Source organism: Anolis sagrei, chromosome 2 (assembly GCF_037176765.1).
Source record: "Anolis sagrei isolate rAnoSag1 chromosome 2, rAnoSag1.mat, whole genome shotgun sequence".
NCBI lineage: Eukaryota > Metazoa > Chordata > Lepidosauria > Squamata > Dactyloidae > Anolis > Anolis sagrei.
Genome location: NC_090022.1, coordinates 140,643,996 through 140,659,760, shown reverse-complemented (window position 1 = coordinate 140,659,760; position 15,765 = coordinate 140,643,996). Strand labels below are relative to the sequence as shown.

The 15,765-nt window shown below is 54.3% G+C and overlaps 1 protein-coding gene across 3 annotated transcripts in view; it reads right to left on the bottom strand.

Annotated features, from left to right (window-relative positions):
* The window catches only part of DIP2B (disco interacting protein 2 homolog B), a 197,061-nt gene that overhangs the window by 57,991 nt on the left and 123,305 nt on the right, over window positions 1-15,765 (bottom strand). For all 3 annotated transcript variants that reach the window (XM_060764017.2, XM_060764019.2, XM_067463924.1), the window contains exon 4: window positions 15,429-15,554. In XM_060764017.2, the coding sequence (XP_060620000.1) occupies window positions 15,429-15,554 (126 nt within the window). The remainder of the gene's footprint in view (window positions 1-15,428; window positions 15,555-15,765) is intronic.

Below are 15,765 nucleotides of genomic sequence, written 5' to 3'. Positions count from 1 at the left end.
ATTTAATGGAGGATAAAGAGAGTCCTTTGTTGGACAAGTGGACCAGAAAGTCCAGTATGACTCTCGTCGGGGCTTCCCAGGGGTCAACATTTAAGGGTTTGAGGTATTCCCTGAAGCGTGCCCATTTGTATGCATAGGCCTTCTTGGTAGTGTTCTTCTGGGCTGCTGCGATTATTCCCTGGACTGCTTCCGAGAGAGGGGCTTGGCTCGGATCCTCCACGCTGTGAGGCGTAGCGAGGCGAGGTCTGGGTGATACACCCGGCCCTCCTGGATGGAGAGGAGGTCCGGTCTGTCTCGCAGATGGAGGTATTCGCCCCTCGAAGCTGTGAGGAGGGGGGCGAACCAGTGCTGGCGCGGCCACCAAGGGGCGACCAGTATCGCCTCCGCGTTGTCCTCGATCAATTTGGACAGCACTCTGGGAATCAGTGGGATTGGGGGAAAGGCGTATAGCAGGCCCGGTGACCAGGTGAATATGAATGCGTCCCCCATGCATCCCTGGGTCGATCCGGGGCGACGTCTGGCACAAAACGTTTCGCACTGTGCGTTCACTGGCGACGCAAACAGATCCAGGGTTGGTTGGCCCCAATGGTGGGACAGGAACCGGAACTCGTCTCGATGGAGTTGCCACTCGTGATTCGACGTCTGAGTTCGACTGAGGGAATCGGCGAGAGTGTTGTCCTCTCCCGGGAGGTGCACTGCCGTGAGATGTATTCTTCGTGGGATGCACCATTCCCATATTGCTGTTGATAAGTTGAGGAGGTCGGAGGAGCGCGTCCCGCCTTGCTTGTTTATGTAACATTTTACAGTTGTATTGTCCGTGAGGAGCTGTACAGCGCGCCCGGTGATGTGGGGCTCGAAAGCACGTAGGGCCTTCTGGACGGCTAGGAGCTCGAGATAATTTATATGGTAGGATGCTTCCTCGTGAGACCATCTGTCGTGCACTGTCAGATTCCTGAGGTGAGCCCCCCATCCTTGGTTGGATGCATCTGTTGTGAGACAGTGGGATGGGCGCGGTTGTCTGAAAGCCATGCCTGCAAGGACGTGCTCCTCCCGTGTCCACCATCCCAGGGACTGCAGGACCTGATGCGGTGGGTACAGGCGGATGTTCTGGCTGTCGCGTTGGGGCTTGAACGCTCTGACGAACCAATGCTGCAGCGGGCGCATTCGCAGCCTCGCAAACTTGATGACCGACGTTGTCGAGGCCATGTGCCCGAGCAGAGATTGGAAGGCCCACGCGGTGGCTCCACCTTGTGTGCAGATGTCTTCTATCGCTAACTTGATGGCCTGGAAACGATCTTGTGGTAGGAAGGCCTTTTCTGAGATGGAGTCTATGGTAGCACCGATGAATTGGATGCATCTTGAAGGATTGAGGTTGGATTTCTCGAAATTGACGATGAGGCCAAGGCTCTGTAAGAGAGACAGAGTGTAGGTGAGGTCCGATTGAAGCTGGGATCTTGATTCTGAAGTTATCATCCAATCGTCCAGGTATGGGAAGATTGTTATTCCCCTTTGTCTCAGGTGCGCGGCTACCACCGCTACGCACTTGGTAAAGACCCGAGGCGCAGATGTAAGTCCGAATGGTAGGACATTATAAGAAAACAGCTGGTCGTCTACTGCGAAACTTAGGAACCTTCTATGGTCCTCCCTGATCGAAAAATGAAAATACGCATCGCGTAGGTCAAGAGTCATGAACCATGACCCTCTCTGCAACAACGGGAGGATGTTCGCTAGGGTGATCATGCGAAATTTACGAGGCTTTATGAAGAAGTTGACATCTCTTAAGTCCAGGATGGGGCGGAGGCCTCCGCCTCTCTTTGATATCAAAAAATACCTGGAGAAAAAACAGTCTTTAGCCTCTGTTGGGTGGATCCTGGAGATGGCCCCTTTCTCCAGGAGGGTTGAGATCTCTTCAAGGAGCTGAGGGGAGGATGGTGTTACCTTGATGGCTCCCACTGGGGGCCAAGATTCGAATTCTATAGCATAACCTCGCTCCACTATGGAGAGGACCCAAGAGTCCGTGGTTATCCTCCTCCACGCGTGCAGAAAAGGGGCCAGGCGGTCCCTGAAGGTCCCCCGTTGGAGGGGTGGGAGGCTGTCATCACAATAAACAGAACTAGTAAACGGTGAACTTGGCTGAACGGTGCCAACTATAGAACTTGAAACTTGAGAAACTGTTGAGAAAGATGGAGATCTACTTCCAGCCCAAGGGCTAGAAGCGGCGCCTCTGGCGCTCGGGTTGTTTACCTCCGCCGCGTTGTTGGCCCCTATAGGGGAGAGATGGTTTCCTGGCGGCCGGTGCGGGGGCCGCAGGGCGTTGTCGTCCTCTATAGGCTGGAGGGCTGTAACGTCTTCGATGTTGATGAAAGCGGCTTGGCCAGTATTGTCTGTGGTGCTGCGACAGATAGGGAGAGAAACCATACTTATGAGCTGTCTGTCTCATCTTCTGGGTATGTTCTAGCTGGGAGTCCGTCTCTGGGTTAAAGAGGCCGGACTCGTCCATTGGGAGGTCCTCTATCACTGACTTTGCTGATTGCGATAAGCCGGAGCCCCTCAGCCAGGCGTGGCGGCGCAAGGCCACCGCTGTCGCCAGAAGCTTGCCCGCTGCATCGGCTGTGTGTTTGGCCAGGTCTTTTTGAAAGGAAGCCAGAAGCATAGCTTCCTGATGGAAGGCTTTCGCCAGCATCTGCTCGCTTGGAGGGAGCATGTTGAAGTATCCTGCCATCTTGCCCCAGAGGTGTTCTTGGTAGCCTGCCATGTAAGCCCCGTAATGGGCCATCCTGGAGGCGAGGCAGGCCGAAGCATAGATCTTCTTCCCCAACATTTCCAGCTTCTTCCCTTCTTTGTCCGAGGGGGTGGATTGGGATCTCTGGGATGGGCGAGGCTGGCTAACATCCACTACGATGGAATTGGGCTTAGGCTGTTTGGCAAGCCACGGCGCAGCTGAAAGATCCACTTTGTAGAGATTTTCTGCGCGCTTGGGTGTAGCGGGCACTGCTGACGGGGCAACGCCCTCCGCCTTGCTGAGCTGCAGGAGGAACGGAAGGGAAGGCAGAACAGTCGTTGGAGGGTCGTGTTGTTTGGAGGAGGGAAACATCGGATCCTCTACGACCTTTGTAGACTGGGGTACTAACAATTGGAGGGCCTTTGAAAGCCTTATCAGCAAGGCAGAAAATCCTCCGAGCTCCTCCGCGGAGAGTGCTTCTGAGTCAGGTTGTGGCTCCGGAGGGGAGTGGGGGCGGTCTTCAGAATCCGAGGAGCCCGAGAGAAAAACAGCATCGGCCCTTGGAGTAGCAGCTCTCGGTGCCGAGGGCTTAGGTGCCGGAACCGAGGGGCCCGCAGCAGGTGGCGCTGGAGCTGCGCTGGGCTGGCTGGGTTGTTGTATGTCTGTTCGTGACGGTGCCGCCCCCGTCTGAGTGAGGCTTGTGCTAGGGGGCGTGGCCGCTGTAGGAGGGAGGGAGTGGTCTGCGCGCTCAGCGTATTGGCAGCAAGAAGCATGGCGGCAACAGCCTCTTTCCATGTGAGGAAGGGCATACTTGTAATGAGCGCGCTCCCTGAGACATCTAGGGTGGTGGCACTCCGGGGAATAGTCCCCTTCATAGTAAGATCCGGTCGGGCTGCGGGAACGTGAGCTCCATGAGCTAATAGATGGAGATCTGCGTCGGTGCCGATGCACGTGGCGCGGCCGGCGCTCCAAGGAGCGTCCTCTTCCCCCATCTCCCCTATGCACTATTGGTGGAGAGGGGGGGTCTCGTCCCTGCTGAGGCAGCCCAGGAGGGGTTGAAGATGCAAGTTGCTTACCTGTAACTGCGTTTCCACGAGTGATAGTCTGTGAAATTCGCACATAATGGGTTTTATTCTGCGCATGCGCAGCTGTTCGGAACCTTCTAGAATTTTCAAATAGAAACTTTCGATTGGCGGACGCCCCGCCCAAACTCCCCATACTATAAATGCCCAAGGCGGGAACCTCGGCTCAGTTCCGCAGCCGCTATCAGCAGCTATAGAACAAGCATGACTACTGCGGGGAGGTCGGGCGGGGATGTGCGAATTTCACAGACTATCACTCGTGGAAACGCAGTTACAGGTAAGCAACTTGCATTTCCCCTTCGTGTAGTCTGTGAAAAACGCACATAATGGGTGACATAACAAGCTACCAACCTTTGGAGGCGGGAGTCATGCGACACTGGAAAACAGCACCGCTCTGCCAAAAGCTGTATCCTTCCTCGCCATCGCATCTAGCCTGTAGTGGGCAGCGAATGTTGACGAATTGGACCACGTCGCTGCTTTGCAGATGTCATCAATTGGAATACCCCTCAGGAATGCTTGTGAGGTTGACACCGCTCTTGTGGAGTGGGCGTGGATCTGCTGAGGGGGCTCTTTCTTTGCCAACAGGTAAGCAAGTCTGATGGTCGAGACGATCCACGAAGCAAGGCGTTGGGAGGAGACAGGCAACCCTAAAGAGTCCTGGCGGTATTTCAGAAAAAGTTTGACTGACTTCCTGTGAGGTGCAGTTCTGTTAGTGTAAAATGCTAGAGCTCGTCTGACATCTAGCGAATGCAGTGAAAACTCCAGAGGGGAAGAAGGGTTTTGGAAGAAGGCTGGTAGGGAAATGTCTTGTGAGAGGTGAAATTTAGACACAACCTTTGGCAAGAAGTCTATGTCTGGTCGGAGGACCACCTTCTCTTTGTGGAATCGCAGGTAAGGCGCGTCGACTCTCAGAGCACAGATTTCACTCACTCTCCTGGCCGATGTAATGGCCACGAGAAAAGCCGTCTTCCATGAGAGATGCGAAAGGTCGCATGTGGCCAGTGGCTCAAAGGGTGGCTTGGAGAGTTGCGACAACACCAACTCTAGACTCCACGCTGGGGAAGGGGGCATGACAGGTGGGTGCAAGTTGGAGTACCCTTTAAGGAAGAGTCGTATCATGGGGTCATGGAAGCACGATGGGCGACCCGTTTGTCTCCAGTACCATGATAGCGATGCCAGGTAGCATTTAATGGAGGATAAAGAGAGTCCTTTGTTGGACAAGTGGACCAGAAAGTCCAGTATGACTCTCGTCGGGGCTTCCCAGGGGTCAACATTTAAGGGCTTGAGGTATTCCCTGAAGCGTGCCCATTTGTATGCATAGGCCTTCTTGGTAGTGTTCTTCTGGGCTGCTGCGATTATTCCCTGGACTGCTTCCGAGAGAGGGGCTTGGCTCGGATCCTCCACGCTGTGAGGCGTAGCGAGGCGAGGTCTGGGTGATACACCCGGCCCTCCTGGATGGAGAGGAGGTCCGGTCTGTCTCGCAGATGGAGGTATTCGCCCCTCGAAGCTGTGAGGAGGGGGGCGAACCAGTGCTGGCGCGGCCACCAAGGGGCGACCAGTATCGCCTCCGCGTTGTCCTCGATCAATTTGGACAGCACTCTGGGAATCAGTGGGATTGGGGGAAAGGCGTATAGCAGGCCCGGTGACCAGGTGAATATGAATGCGTCCCCCATGCATCCCTGGGTCGATCCGGGGCGACGTCTGGCACAAAACGTTTCGCACTGTGCGTTCACTGGCGACGCAAACAGATCCAGGGTTGGTTGGCCCCAATGGTGGGACAGGAACCGGAACTCGTCTCGATGGAGTTGCCACTCGTGATTCGACGTCTGAGTTCGACTGAGGGAATCGGCGAGAGTGTTGTCCTCTCCCGGGAGGTGCACTGCCGTGAGATGTATTCTTCGTGGGATGCACCATTCCCATATTGCTGTTGATAAGTTGAGGAGGTCGGAGGAGCGCGTCCCGCCTTGCTTGTTTATGTAACATTTTACAGTTGTATTGTCCGTGAGGAGCTGTACAGCGCGCCCGGTGATGTGGGGCTCGAAAGCACGTAGGGCCTTCTGGACGGCTAGGAGCTCGAGATAATTTATATGGTAGGATGCTTCCTCGTGAGACCATCTGTCGTGCACTGTCAGATTCCTGAGGTGAGCCCCCCATCCTTGGTTGGATGCATCTGTTGTGAGACAGTGGGATGGGCGCGGTTGTCTGAAAGCCATGCCTGCAAGGACGTGCTCCTCCCGTGTCCACCATCCCAGGGACTGCAGGACCTGATGCGGTGGGTACAGGCGGATGTTCTGGCTGTCGCGTTGGGGCTTGAACGCTCTGACGAACCAATGCTGCAGCGGGCGCATTCGCAGCCTCGCAAACTTGATGACCGACGTTGTCGAGGCCATGTGCCCGAGCAGAGATTGGAAGGCCCACGCGGTGGCTCCACCTTGTGTGCAGATGTCTTCTATCGCTAACTTGATGGCCTGGAAACGATCTTGTGGTAGGAAGGCCTTTTCTGAGATGGAGTCTATGGTAGCACCGATGAATTGGATGCATCTTGAAGGATTGAGGTTGGATTTCTCGAAATTGACGATGAGGCCAAGGCTCTGTAAGAGAGACAGAGTGTAGGTGAGGTCCGATTGAAGCTGGGATCTTGATTCTGAAGTTATCATCCAATCGTCCAGGTATGGGAAGATTGTTATTCCCCTTTGTCTCAGGTGCGCGGCTACCACCGCTACGCACTTGGTAAAGACCCGAGGCGCAGATGTAAGTCCGAATGGTAGGACATTATAAGAAAACAGCTGGTCGTCTACTGCGAAACTTAGGAACCTTCTATGGTCCTCCCTGATCGAAAAATGAAAATACGCATCGCGTAGGTCAAGAGTCACGAACCATGACCCTCTCTGCAACAACGGGAGGATGTTCGCTAGGGTGATCATGCGAAATTTACGAGGCTTTATGAAGAAGTTGACATCTCTTAAGTCCAGGATGGGGCGGAGGCCTCCGCCTCTCTTTGATATCAAAAAATACCTGGAGAAAAAACAGTCTTTAGCCTCTGTTGGGTGGATCCTGGAGATGGCCCCTTTCTCCAGGAGGGTTGAGATCTCTTCAAGGAGCTGAGGGGAGGATGGTGTTACCTTGATGGCTCCCACTGGGGGCCAAGATTCGAATTCTATAGCATAACCTCGCTCCACTATGGAGAGGACCCAAGAGTCCGTGGTTATCCTCCTCCACGCGTGCAGAAAAGGGGCCAGGCGGTCCCTGAAGGTCCCCCGTTGGAGGGGTGGGAGGCTGTCATCACAATAAACAGAACTAGTAAACGGTGAACTTGGCTGAACGGTGCCAACTATAGAACTTGAAACTTGAGAAACTGTTGAGAAAGATGGAGATCTACTTCCAGCCCAAGGGCTAGAAGCGGCGCCTCTGGCGCTCGGGTTGTTTACCTCCGCCGCGTTGTTGGCCCCTATAGGGGAGAGATGGTTTCCTGGCGGCCGGTGCGGGGGCCGCAGGGCGTTGTCGTCCTCTATAGGCTGGAGGGCTGTAACGTCTTCGATGTTGATGAAAGCGGCTTGGCCAGTATTGTCTGTGGTGCTGCGACAGATAGGGAGAGAAACCATACTTATGAGCTGTCTGTCTCATCTTCTGGGTATGTTCTAGCTGGGAGTCCGTCTCTGGGTTAAAGAGGCCGGACTCGTCCATTGGGAGGTCCTCTATCACTGACTTTGCTGATTGCGATAAGCCGGAGCCCCTCAGCCAGGCGTGGCGGCGCAAGGCCACCGCTGTCGCCAGAAGCTTGCCCGCTGCATCGGCTGTGTGTTTGGCCAGGTCTTTTTGAAAGGAAGCCAGAAGCATAGCTTCCTGATGGAAGGCTTTCGCCAGCATCTGCTCGCTTGGAGGGAGCATGTTGAAGTATCCTGCCATCTTGCCCCAGAGGTGTTCTTGGTAGCCTGCCATGTAAGCCCCGTAATGGGCCATCCTGGAGGCGAGGCAGGCCGAAGCATAGATCTTCTTCCCCAACATTTCCAGCTTCTTCCCTTCTTTGTCCGAGGGGGTGGATTGGGATCTCTGGGATGGGCGAGGCTGGCTAACATCCACTACGATGGAATTGGGCTTAGGCTGTTTGGCAAGCCACGGCGCAGCTGAAAGATCCACTTTGTAGAGATTTTCTGCGCGCTTGGGTGTAGCGGGCACTGCTGACGGGGCAACGCCCTCCGCCTTGCTGAGCTGCAGGAGGAACGGAAGGGAAGGCAGAACAGTCGTTGGAGGGTCGTGTTGTTTGGAGGAGGGAAACATCGGATCCTCTACGACCTTTGTAGACTGGGGTACTAACAATTGGAGGGCCTTTGAAAGCCTTATCAGCAAGGCAGAAAATCCTCCGAGCTCCTCCGCGGAGAGTGCTTCTGAGTCAGGTTGTGGCTCCGGAGGGGAGTGGGGGCGGTCTTCAGAATCCGAGGAGCCCGAGAGAAAAACAGCATCGGCCCTTGGAGTAGCAGCTCTCGGTGCCGAGGGCTTAGGTGCCGGAACCGAGGGGCCCGCAGCAGGTGGCGCTGGAGCTGCGCTGGGCTGGCTGGGTTGTTGTATGTCTGTTCGTGACGGTGCCGCCCCCGTCTGAGTGAGGCTTGTGCTAGGGGGCGTGGCCGCTGTAGGAGGGAGGGAGTGGTCTGCACGCTCAGCGTATTGGCAGCAAGAAGCATGGCGGCAACAGCCTCTTTCCATGTGAGGAAGGGCATACTTGTAATGAGCGCGCTCCCTGAGACATCTAGGGTGGTGGCACTCCGGGGAATAGTCCCCTTCATAGTAAGATCCGGTCGGGCTGCGGGAACGTGAGCTCCATGAGCTAATAGATGGAGATCTGCGTCGGTGCCGATGCACGTGGCGCGGCCGGCGCTCCAAGGAGCGTCCTCTTCCCCCATCTCCCCTATGCACTATTGGTGGAGAGGGGGGGTCTCGTCCCTGCTGAGGCAGCCCAGGAGGGGTTGAAGATGCAAGTTGCTTACCTGTAACTGCGTTTCCACGAGTGATAGTCTGTGAAATTCGCACATAATGGGTTTTATTCTGCGCATGCGCAGCTGTTCGGAACCTTCTAGAATTTTCAAATAGAAACTTTCGATTGGCGGACGCCCCGCCCAAACTCCCCATACTATAAATGCCCAAGGCGGGAACCTCGGCTCAGTTCCGCAGCCGCTATCAGCAGCTATAGAACAAGCATGACTACTGCGGGGAGGTCGGGCGGGGATGTGCGAATTTCACAGACTATCACTCGTGGAAACGCAGTTACAGGTAAGCAACTTGCATTTCCCCTTCGTGTAGTCTGTGAAAAACGCACATAATGGGTGACATAACAAGCTACCAACCTTTGGAGGCGGGAGTCATGCGACACTGGAAAACAGCACCGCTCTGCCAAAAGCTGTATCCTTCCTCGCCATCGCATCTAGCCTGTAGTGGGCAGCGAATGTTGACGAATTGGACCACGTCGCTGCTTTGCAGATGTCATCAATTGGAATACCCCTCAGGAATGCTTGTGAGGTTGACACCGCTCTTGTGGAGTGGGCGTGGATCTGCTGAGGGGGCTCTTTCTTTGCCAACAGGTAAGCAAGTCTGATGGTCGAGACGATCCACGAAGCAAGGCGTTGGGAGGAGACAGGCAACCCTAAAGAGTCCTGGCGGTATTTCAGAAAAAGTTTGACTGACTTCCTGTGAGGTGCAGTTCTGTTAGTGTAAAATGCTAGAGCTCGTCTGACATCTAGCGAATGCAGTGAAAACTCCAGAGGGGAAGAAGGGTTTTGGAAGAAGGCTGGTAGGGAAATGTCTTGTGAGAGGTGAAATTTAGACACAACCTTTGGCAAGAAGTCTATGTCTGGTCGGAGGACCACCTTCTCTTTGTGGAATCGCAGGTAAGGCGCGTCGACTCTCAGAGCACAGATTTCACTCACTCTCCTGGCCGATGTAATGGCCACGAGAAAAGCCGTCTTCCATGAGAGATGCGAAAGGTCGCATGTGGCCAGTGGCTCAAAGGGTGGCTTGGAGAGTTGCGACAACACCAACTCTAGACTCCACGCTGGGGAAGGGGGCATGACAGGTGGGTGCAAGTTGGAGTACCCTTTAAGGAAGAGTCGTATCATGGGGTCATGGAAGCACGATGGGCGACCCGTTTGTCTCCAGTACCATGATAGCGATGCCAGGTAGCATTTAATGGAGGATAAAGAGAGTCCTTTGTTGGACAAGTGGACCAGAAAGTCCAGTATGACTCTCGTCGGGGCTTCCCAGGGGTCAACATTTAAGGGCTTGAGGTATTCCCTGAAGCGTGCCCATTTGTATGCATAGGCCTTCTTGGTAGTGTTCTTCTGGGCTGCTGCGATTATTCCCTGGACTGCTTCCGAGAGAGGGGCTTGGCTCGGATCCTCCACGCTGTGAGGCGTAGCGAGGCGAGGTCTGGGTGATACACCCGGCCCTCCTGGATGGAGAGGAGGTCCGGTCTGTCTCGCAGATGGAGGTATTCGCCCCTCGAAGCTGTGAGGAGGGGGGCGAACCAGTGCTGGCGCGGCCACCAAGGGGCGACCAGTATCGCCTCCGCGTTGTCCTCGATCAATTTGGACAGCACTCTGGGAATCAGTGGGATTGGGGGAAAGGCGTATAGCAGGCCCGGTGACCAGGTGAATATGAATGCGTCCCCCATGCATCCCTGGGTCGATCCGGGGCGACGTCTGGCACAAAACGTTTCGCACTGTGCGTTCACTGGCGACGCAAACAGATCCAGGGTTGGTTGGCCCCAATGGTGGGACAGGAACCGGAACTCGTCTCGATGGAGTTGCCACTCGTGATTCGACGTCTGAGTTCGACTGAGGGAATCGGCGAGAGTGTTGTCCTCTCCCGGGAGGTGCACTGCCGTGAGATGTATTCTTCGTGGGATGCACCATTCCCATATTGCTGTTGATAAGTTGAGGAGGTCGGAGGAGCGCGTCCCGCCTTGCTTGTTTATGTAACATTTTACAGTTGTATTGTCCGTGAGGAGCTGTACAGCGCGCCCGGTGATGTGGGGCTCGAAAGCACGTAGGGCCTTCTGGACGGCTAGGAGCTCGAGATAATTTATATGGTAGGATGCTTCCTCGTGAGACCATCTGTCGTGCACTGTCAGATTCCTGAGGTGAGCCCCCCATCCTTGGTTGGATGCATCTGTTGTGAGACAGTGGGATGGGCGCGGTTGTCTGAAAGCCATGCCTGCAAGGACGTGCTCCTCCCGTGTCCACCATCCCAGGGACTGCAGGACCTGATGCGGTGGGTACAGGCGGATGTTCTGGCTGTCGCGTTGGGGCTTGAACGCTCTGACGAACCAATGCTGCAGCGGGCGCATTCGCAGCCTCGCAAACTTGATGACCGACGTTGTCGAGGCCATGTGCCCGAGCAGAGATTGGAAGGCCCACGCGGTGGCTCCACCTTGTGTGCAGATGTCTTCTATCGCTAACTTGATGGCCTGGAAACGATCTTGTGGTAGGAAGGCCTTTTCTGAGATGGAGTCTATGGTAGCACTGATGAATTGGATGCATCTTGAAGGATTGAGGTTGGATTTCTCGAAATTGACGATGAGGCCAAGGCTCTGTAAGAGAGACAGAGTGTAGGTGAGGTCCGATTGAAGCTGGGATCTTGATTCTGAAGTTATCATCCAATCGTCCAGGTATGGGAAGATTGTTATTCCCCTTTGTCTCAGGTGCGCGGCTACCACCGCTACGCACTTGGTAAAGACCCGAGGCGCAGATGTAAGTCCGAATGGTAGGACATTATAAGAAAACAGCTGGTCGTCTACTGCGAAACTTAGGAACCTTCTATGGTCCTCCCTGATCGAAAAATGAAAATACGCATCGCGTAGGTCAAGAGTCACGAACCATGACCCTCTCTGCAACAACGGGAGGATGTTCGCTAGGGTGATCATGCGAAATTTACGAGGCTTTATGAAGAAGTTGACATCTCTTAAGTCCAGGATGGGGCGGAGGCCTCCGCCTCTCTTTGATATCAAAAAATACCTGGAGAAAAAACAGTCTTTAGCCTCTGTTGGGTGGATCCTGGAGATGGCCCCTTTCTCCAGGAGGGTTGAGATCTCTTCAAGGAGCTGAGGGGAGGATGGTGTTACCTTGATGGCTCCCACTGGGGGCCAAGATTCGAATTCTATAGCATAACCTCGCTCCACTATGGAGAGGACCCAAGAGTCCGTGGTTATCCTCCTCCACGCGTGCAGAAAAGGGGCCAGGCGGTCCCTGAAGGTCCCCCGTTGGAGGGGTGGGAGGCTGTCATCACAATAAACAGAACTAGTAAACGGTGAACTTGGCTGAACGGTGCCAACTATAGAACTTGAAACTTGAGAAACTGTTGAGAAAGATGGAGATCTACTTCCAGCCCAAGGGCTAGAAGCGGCGCCTCTGGCGCTCGGGTTGTTTACCTCCGCCGCGTTGTTGGCCCCTATAGGGGAGAGATGGTTTCCTGGCGGCCGGTGCGGGGGCCGCAGGGCGTTGTCGTCCTCTATAGGCTGGAGGGCTGTAACGTCTTCGATGTTGATGAAAGCGGCTTGGCCAGTATTGTCTGTGGTGCTGCGACAGATAGGGAGAGAAACCATACTTATGAGCTGTCTGTCTCATCTTCTGGGTATGTTCTAGCTGGGAGTCCGTCTCTGGGTTAAAGAGGCCGGACTCGTCCATTGGGAGGTCCTCTATCACTGACTTTGCTGATTGCGATAAGCCGGAGCCCCTCAGCCAGGCGTGGCGGCGCAAGGCCACCGCTGTCGCCAGAAGCTTGCCCGCTGCATCGGCTGTGTGTTTGGCCAGGTCTTTTTGAAAGGAAGCCAGAAGCATAGCTTCCTGATGGAAGGCTTTCGCCAGCATCTGCTCGCTTGGAGGGAGCATGTTGAAGTATCCTGCCATCTTGCCCCAGAGGTGTTCTTGGTAGCCTGCCATGTAAGCCCCGTAATGGGCCATCCTGGAGGCGAGGCAGGCCGAAGCATAGATCTTCTTCCCCAACATTTCCAGCTTCTTCCCTTCTTTGTCCGAGGGGGTGGATTGGGATCTCTGGGATGGGCGAGGCTGGCTAACATCCACTACGATGGAATTGGGCTTAGGCTGTTTGGCAAGCCACGGCGCAGCTGAAAGATCCACTTTGTAGAGATTTTCTGCGCGCTTGGGTGTAGCGGGCACTGCTGACGGGGCAACGCCCTCCGCCTTGCTGAGCTGCAGGAGGAACGGAAGGGAAGGCAGAACAGTCGTTGGAGGGTCGTGTTGTTTGGAGGAGGGAAACATCGGATCCTCTACGACCTTTGTAGACTGGGGTACTAACAATTGGAGGGCCTTTGAAAGCCTTATCAGCAAGGCAGAAAATCCTCTGAGCTCCTCCGCGGAGAGTGCTTCTGAGTCAGGTTGTGGCTCCGGAGGGGAGTGGGGGCGGTCTTCAGAATCCGAGGAGCCCGAGAGAAAAACAGCATCGGCCCTTGGAGTAGCAGCTCTCGGTGCCGAGGGCTTAGGTGCCGGAACCGAGGGGCCCGCAGCAGGTGGCGCTGGAGCTGCGCTGGGCTGGCTGGGTTGTTGTATGTCTGTTCGTGACGGTGCCGCCCCCGTCTGAGTGAGGCTTGTGCTAGGGGGCGTGGCCGCTGTAGGAGGGAGGGAGTGGTCTGCGCGCTCAGCATATTGGCAGCAAGAAGCATGGCGGCAACAGCCTCTTTCCATGTGAGGAAGGGCATACTTGTAATGAGCGCGCTCCCTGAGACATCTAGGGTGGTGGCACTCCGGGGAATAGTCCCCTTCATAGTAAGATCCGGTCGGGCTGCGGGAACGTGAGCTCCATGAGCTAATAGATGGAGATCTGCGTCGGTGCCGATGCACGTGGCGCGGCCGGCGCTCCAAGGAGCGTCCTCTTCCCCCATCTCCCCTATGCACTATTGGTGGAGAGGGGGGGTCTCGTCCCTGCTGAGGCAGCCCAGGAGGGGTTGAAGATTGTCCTGCTTCTTGTGTGACCACAGGTAAGTCGGCAGTTGGGGGCCCCGTGGCTAATATCGGGGCTCCCTGGGACGCGCTGCTCAATGGGAGTTCTTCAGCAGGGGAGAGCGTCGGAGGGCTGGGCGCCATTTCTTCCGACCTAGCTGCTTGGTCCGCCATTTTTGGCGTTTCTCCCCGCGTCCCTGCGGGGGCCTCGGCGCCTCGCTGGGCTGCGCCTCTCGTTGCATGGGGGCTCGGGGGCGAATTGCCGCCGAGTTGCCCCTTCTTCTTCCCCTTTTTGAGCCCATCCTTGTGCTTATGGGAGGTTTTCCCTTGTTTCGGCGGTTTGGGCTTTTTAGCGGGCCCCGGCCGAGAGTCGTCCCCCGTCTCCTGCTCCTCCAGGGATAGCTGGGAGGGAGCTAGCCCCGAATCCCGGTCTTCCTGGGGCTCCGAAAGCGCCTCTGATGCCGGGCGCTTCTCCGCTCGGGTGGCGGCAGGGGCTAAGGCCCTTTCATACAACAGGGCTTTGAGCCTGGATTCTCGGTCCTTCCGGGCCCTGGGAGTAAAAGCCAGGCACACCTGACAGGATTGGGGCCGGTGGGATTCCCCTAGGCACAGCAAACACATGGCGTGCCCGTCTGAATCGGGCACCTTGCCGCCGCAAGAGCTGCATTTTTTAAAGAATGAGGTGCTCATTGTGAGATGAGGACTGGCCTGAGAGTAGTCAAAGAACGTTCCGTGGTCGATGGGCAGGAGAAATTCACAATTCCGAAGGCTTTCCGAGTCAAAAAGAGTCCAAAAGAGAGCAAAAGAATAGTCCGCTAGTAACTCGCTAGAGAGGTTCCAAACGCTGCTGATCGCGGAAAAGGAACTGAGCCGAGGTTCCCGCCTTGGGCATTTATAGTATGGGGAGTTTGGGCGGGGCGTCCGCCAATCGAAAGTTTCTATTTGAAAATTCTAGAAGGTTCCGAACAGCTGCGCATGCGCAGAATAAAACCCATTATGTGCGTTTTTCACAGACTACACGAAGGGGAAATTTACTCATCAGAAAAACCACCATGATCTATAACCACAGCCAACTGAATGTCTTGGTTAAATAGTGATCTCAGCACACAAACTAACATCTCAAACCAATTCTATAAAAAGAGATGTTCATATAGCCATGCCATGTTAACCCCAGGATTTACGGTCAATTTTTTTAAAAAAATGATGCCAAGATGTGCTGTAAAATCTAAATCTTGCACCATAAAAGTGCTGAAAACTAATGTAATGCATCGCAATGTGGACAACAGTGAGGAAAATAAGAATTCTGCACACATTTAGAGGGGAACTCCTGCTTTTGTTTTTCTCAGGGCTAGAACTCAGTCTTGACTTTCAAAACAATCCCAGCACTAGCATGGACAACCAGAAGTCACTAGTGTTTTAATTCTCAATATTTGTACACAAGTCTACTTCTATGAAAATAAATTATGAGTCGGAATAATGGAAATAAATATATATTTTTCAGTTTAGAGACTCATACAAAATAAATAGTTTTCACATCTTAAGGAAAACTCGAGAAATACACTTGAGGTGGTAGGAGAATGAATGTAAAAACAAAACAAAAAAGACAATGAAATCATGGCTCAGTTGTATGAAGGCGGCAGCTAAGGTATTATTGAAATTTCAAGCTGGATTCTCTCTAACCTGGGGGAGTGCAGGCATCAGCTGGAGACTGTACAAATGTGGACCGCCTTTTTGTTGGCATTGGCAACGCCATCTTCTGTTCCTTGTGTTTTGCCAATGCTGCTTGTACTGCCTCCGTGTGGATGTCTGGGATGGGGGGAGAAAATCATTCAAGCACATTAGAATTCTGCGAGGAGGAACAAGAAGCCATAATTAGGCACTCTGGAATGCATTATTTTTCTCTAGTTCAGTTCTGTAACAAACACTGAGCCAAGTGACAAAGTTTAGAGGAACAGTAATGGGTATTGTTGCAAATATTTCAAAATTGATTTAACCTGCACCACCCCAAAGCTCTTAA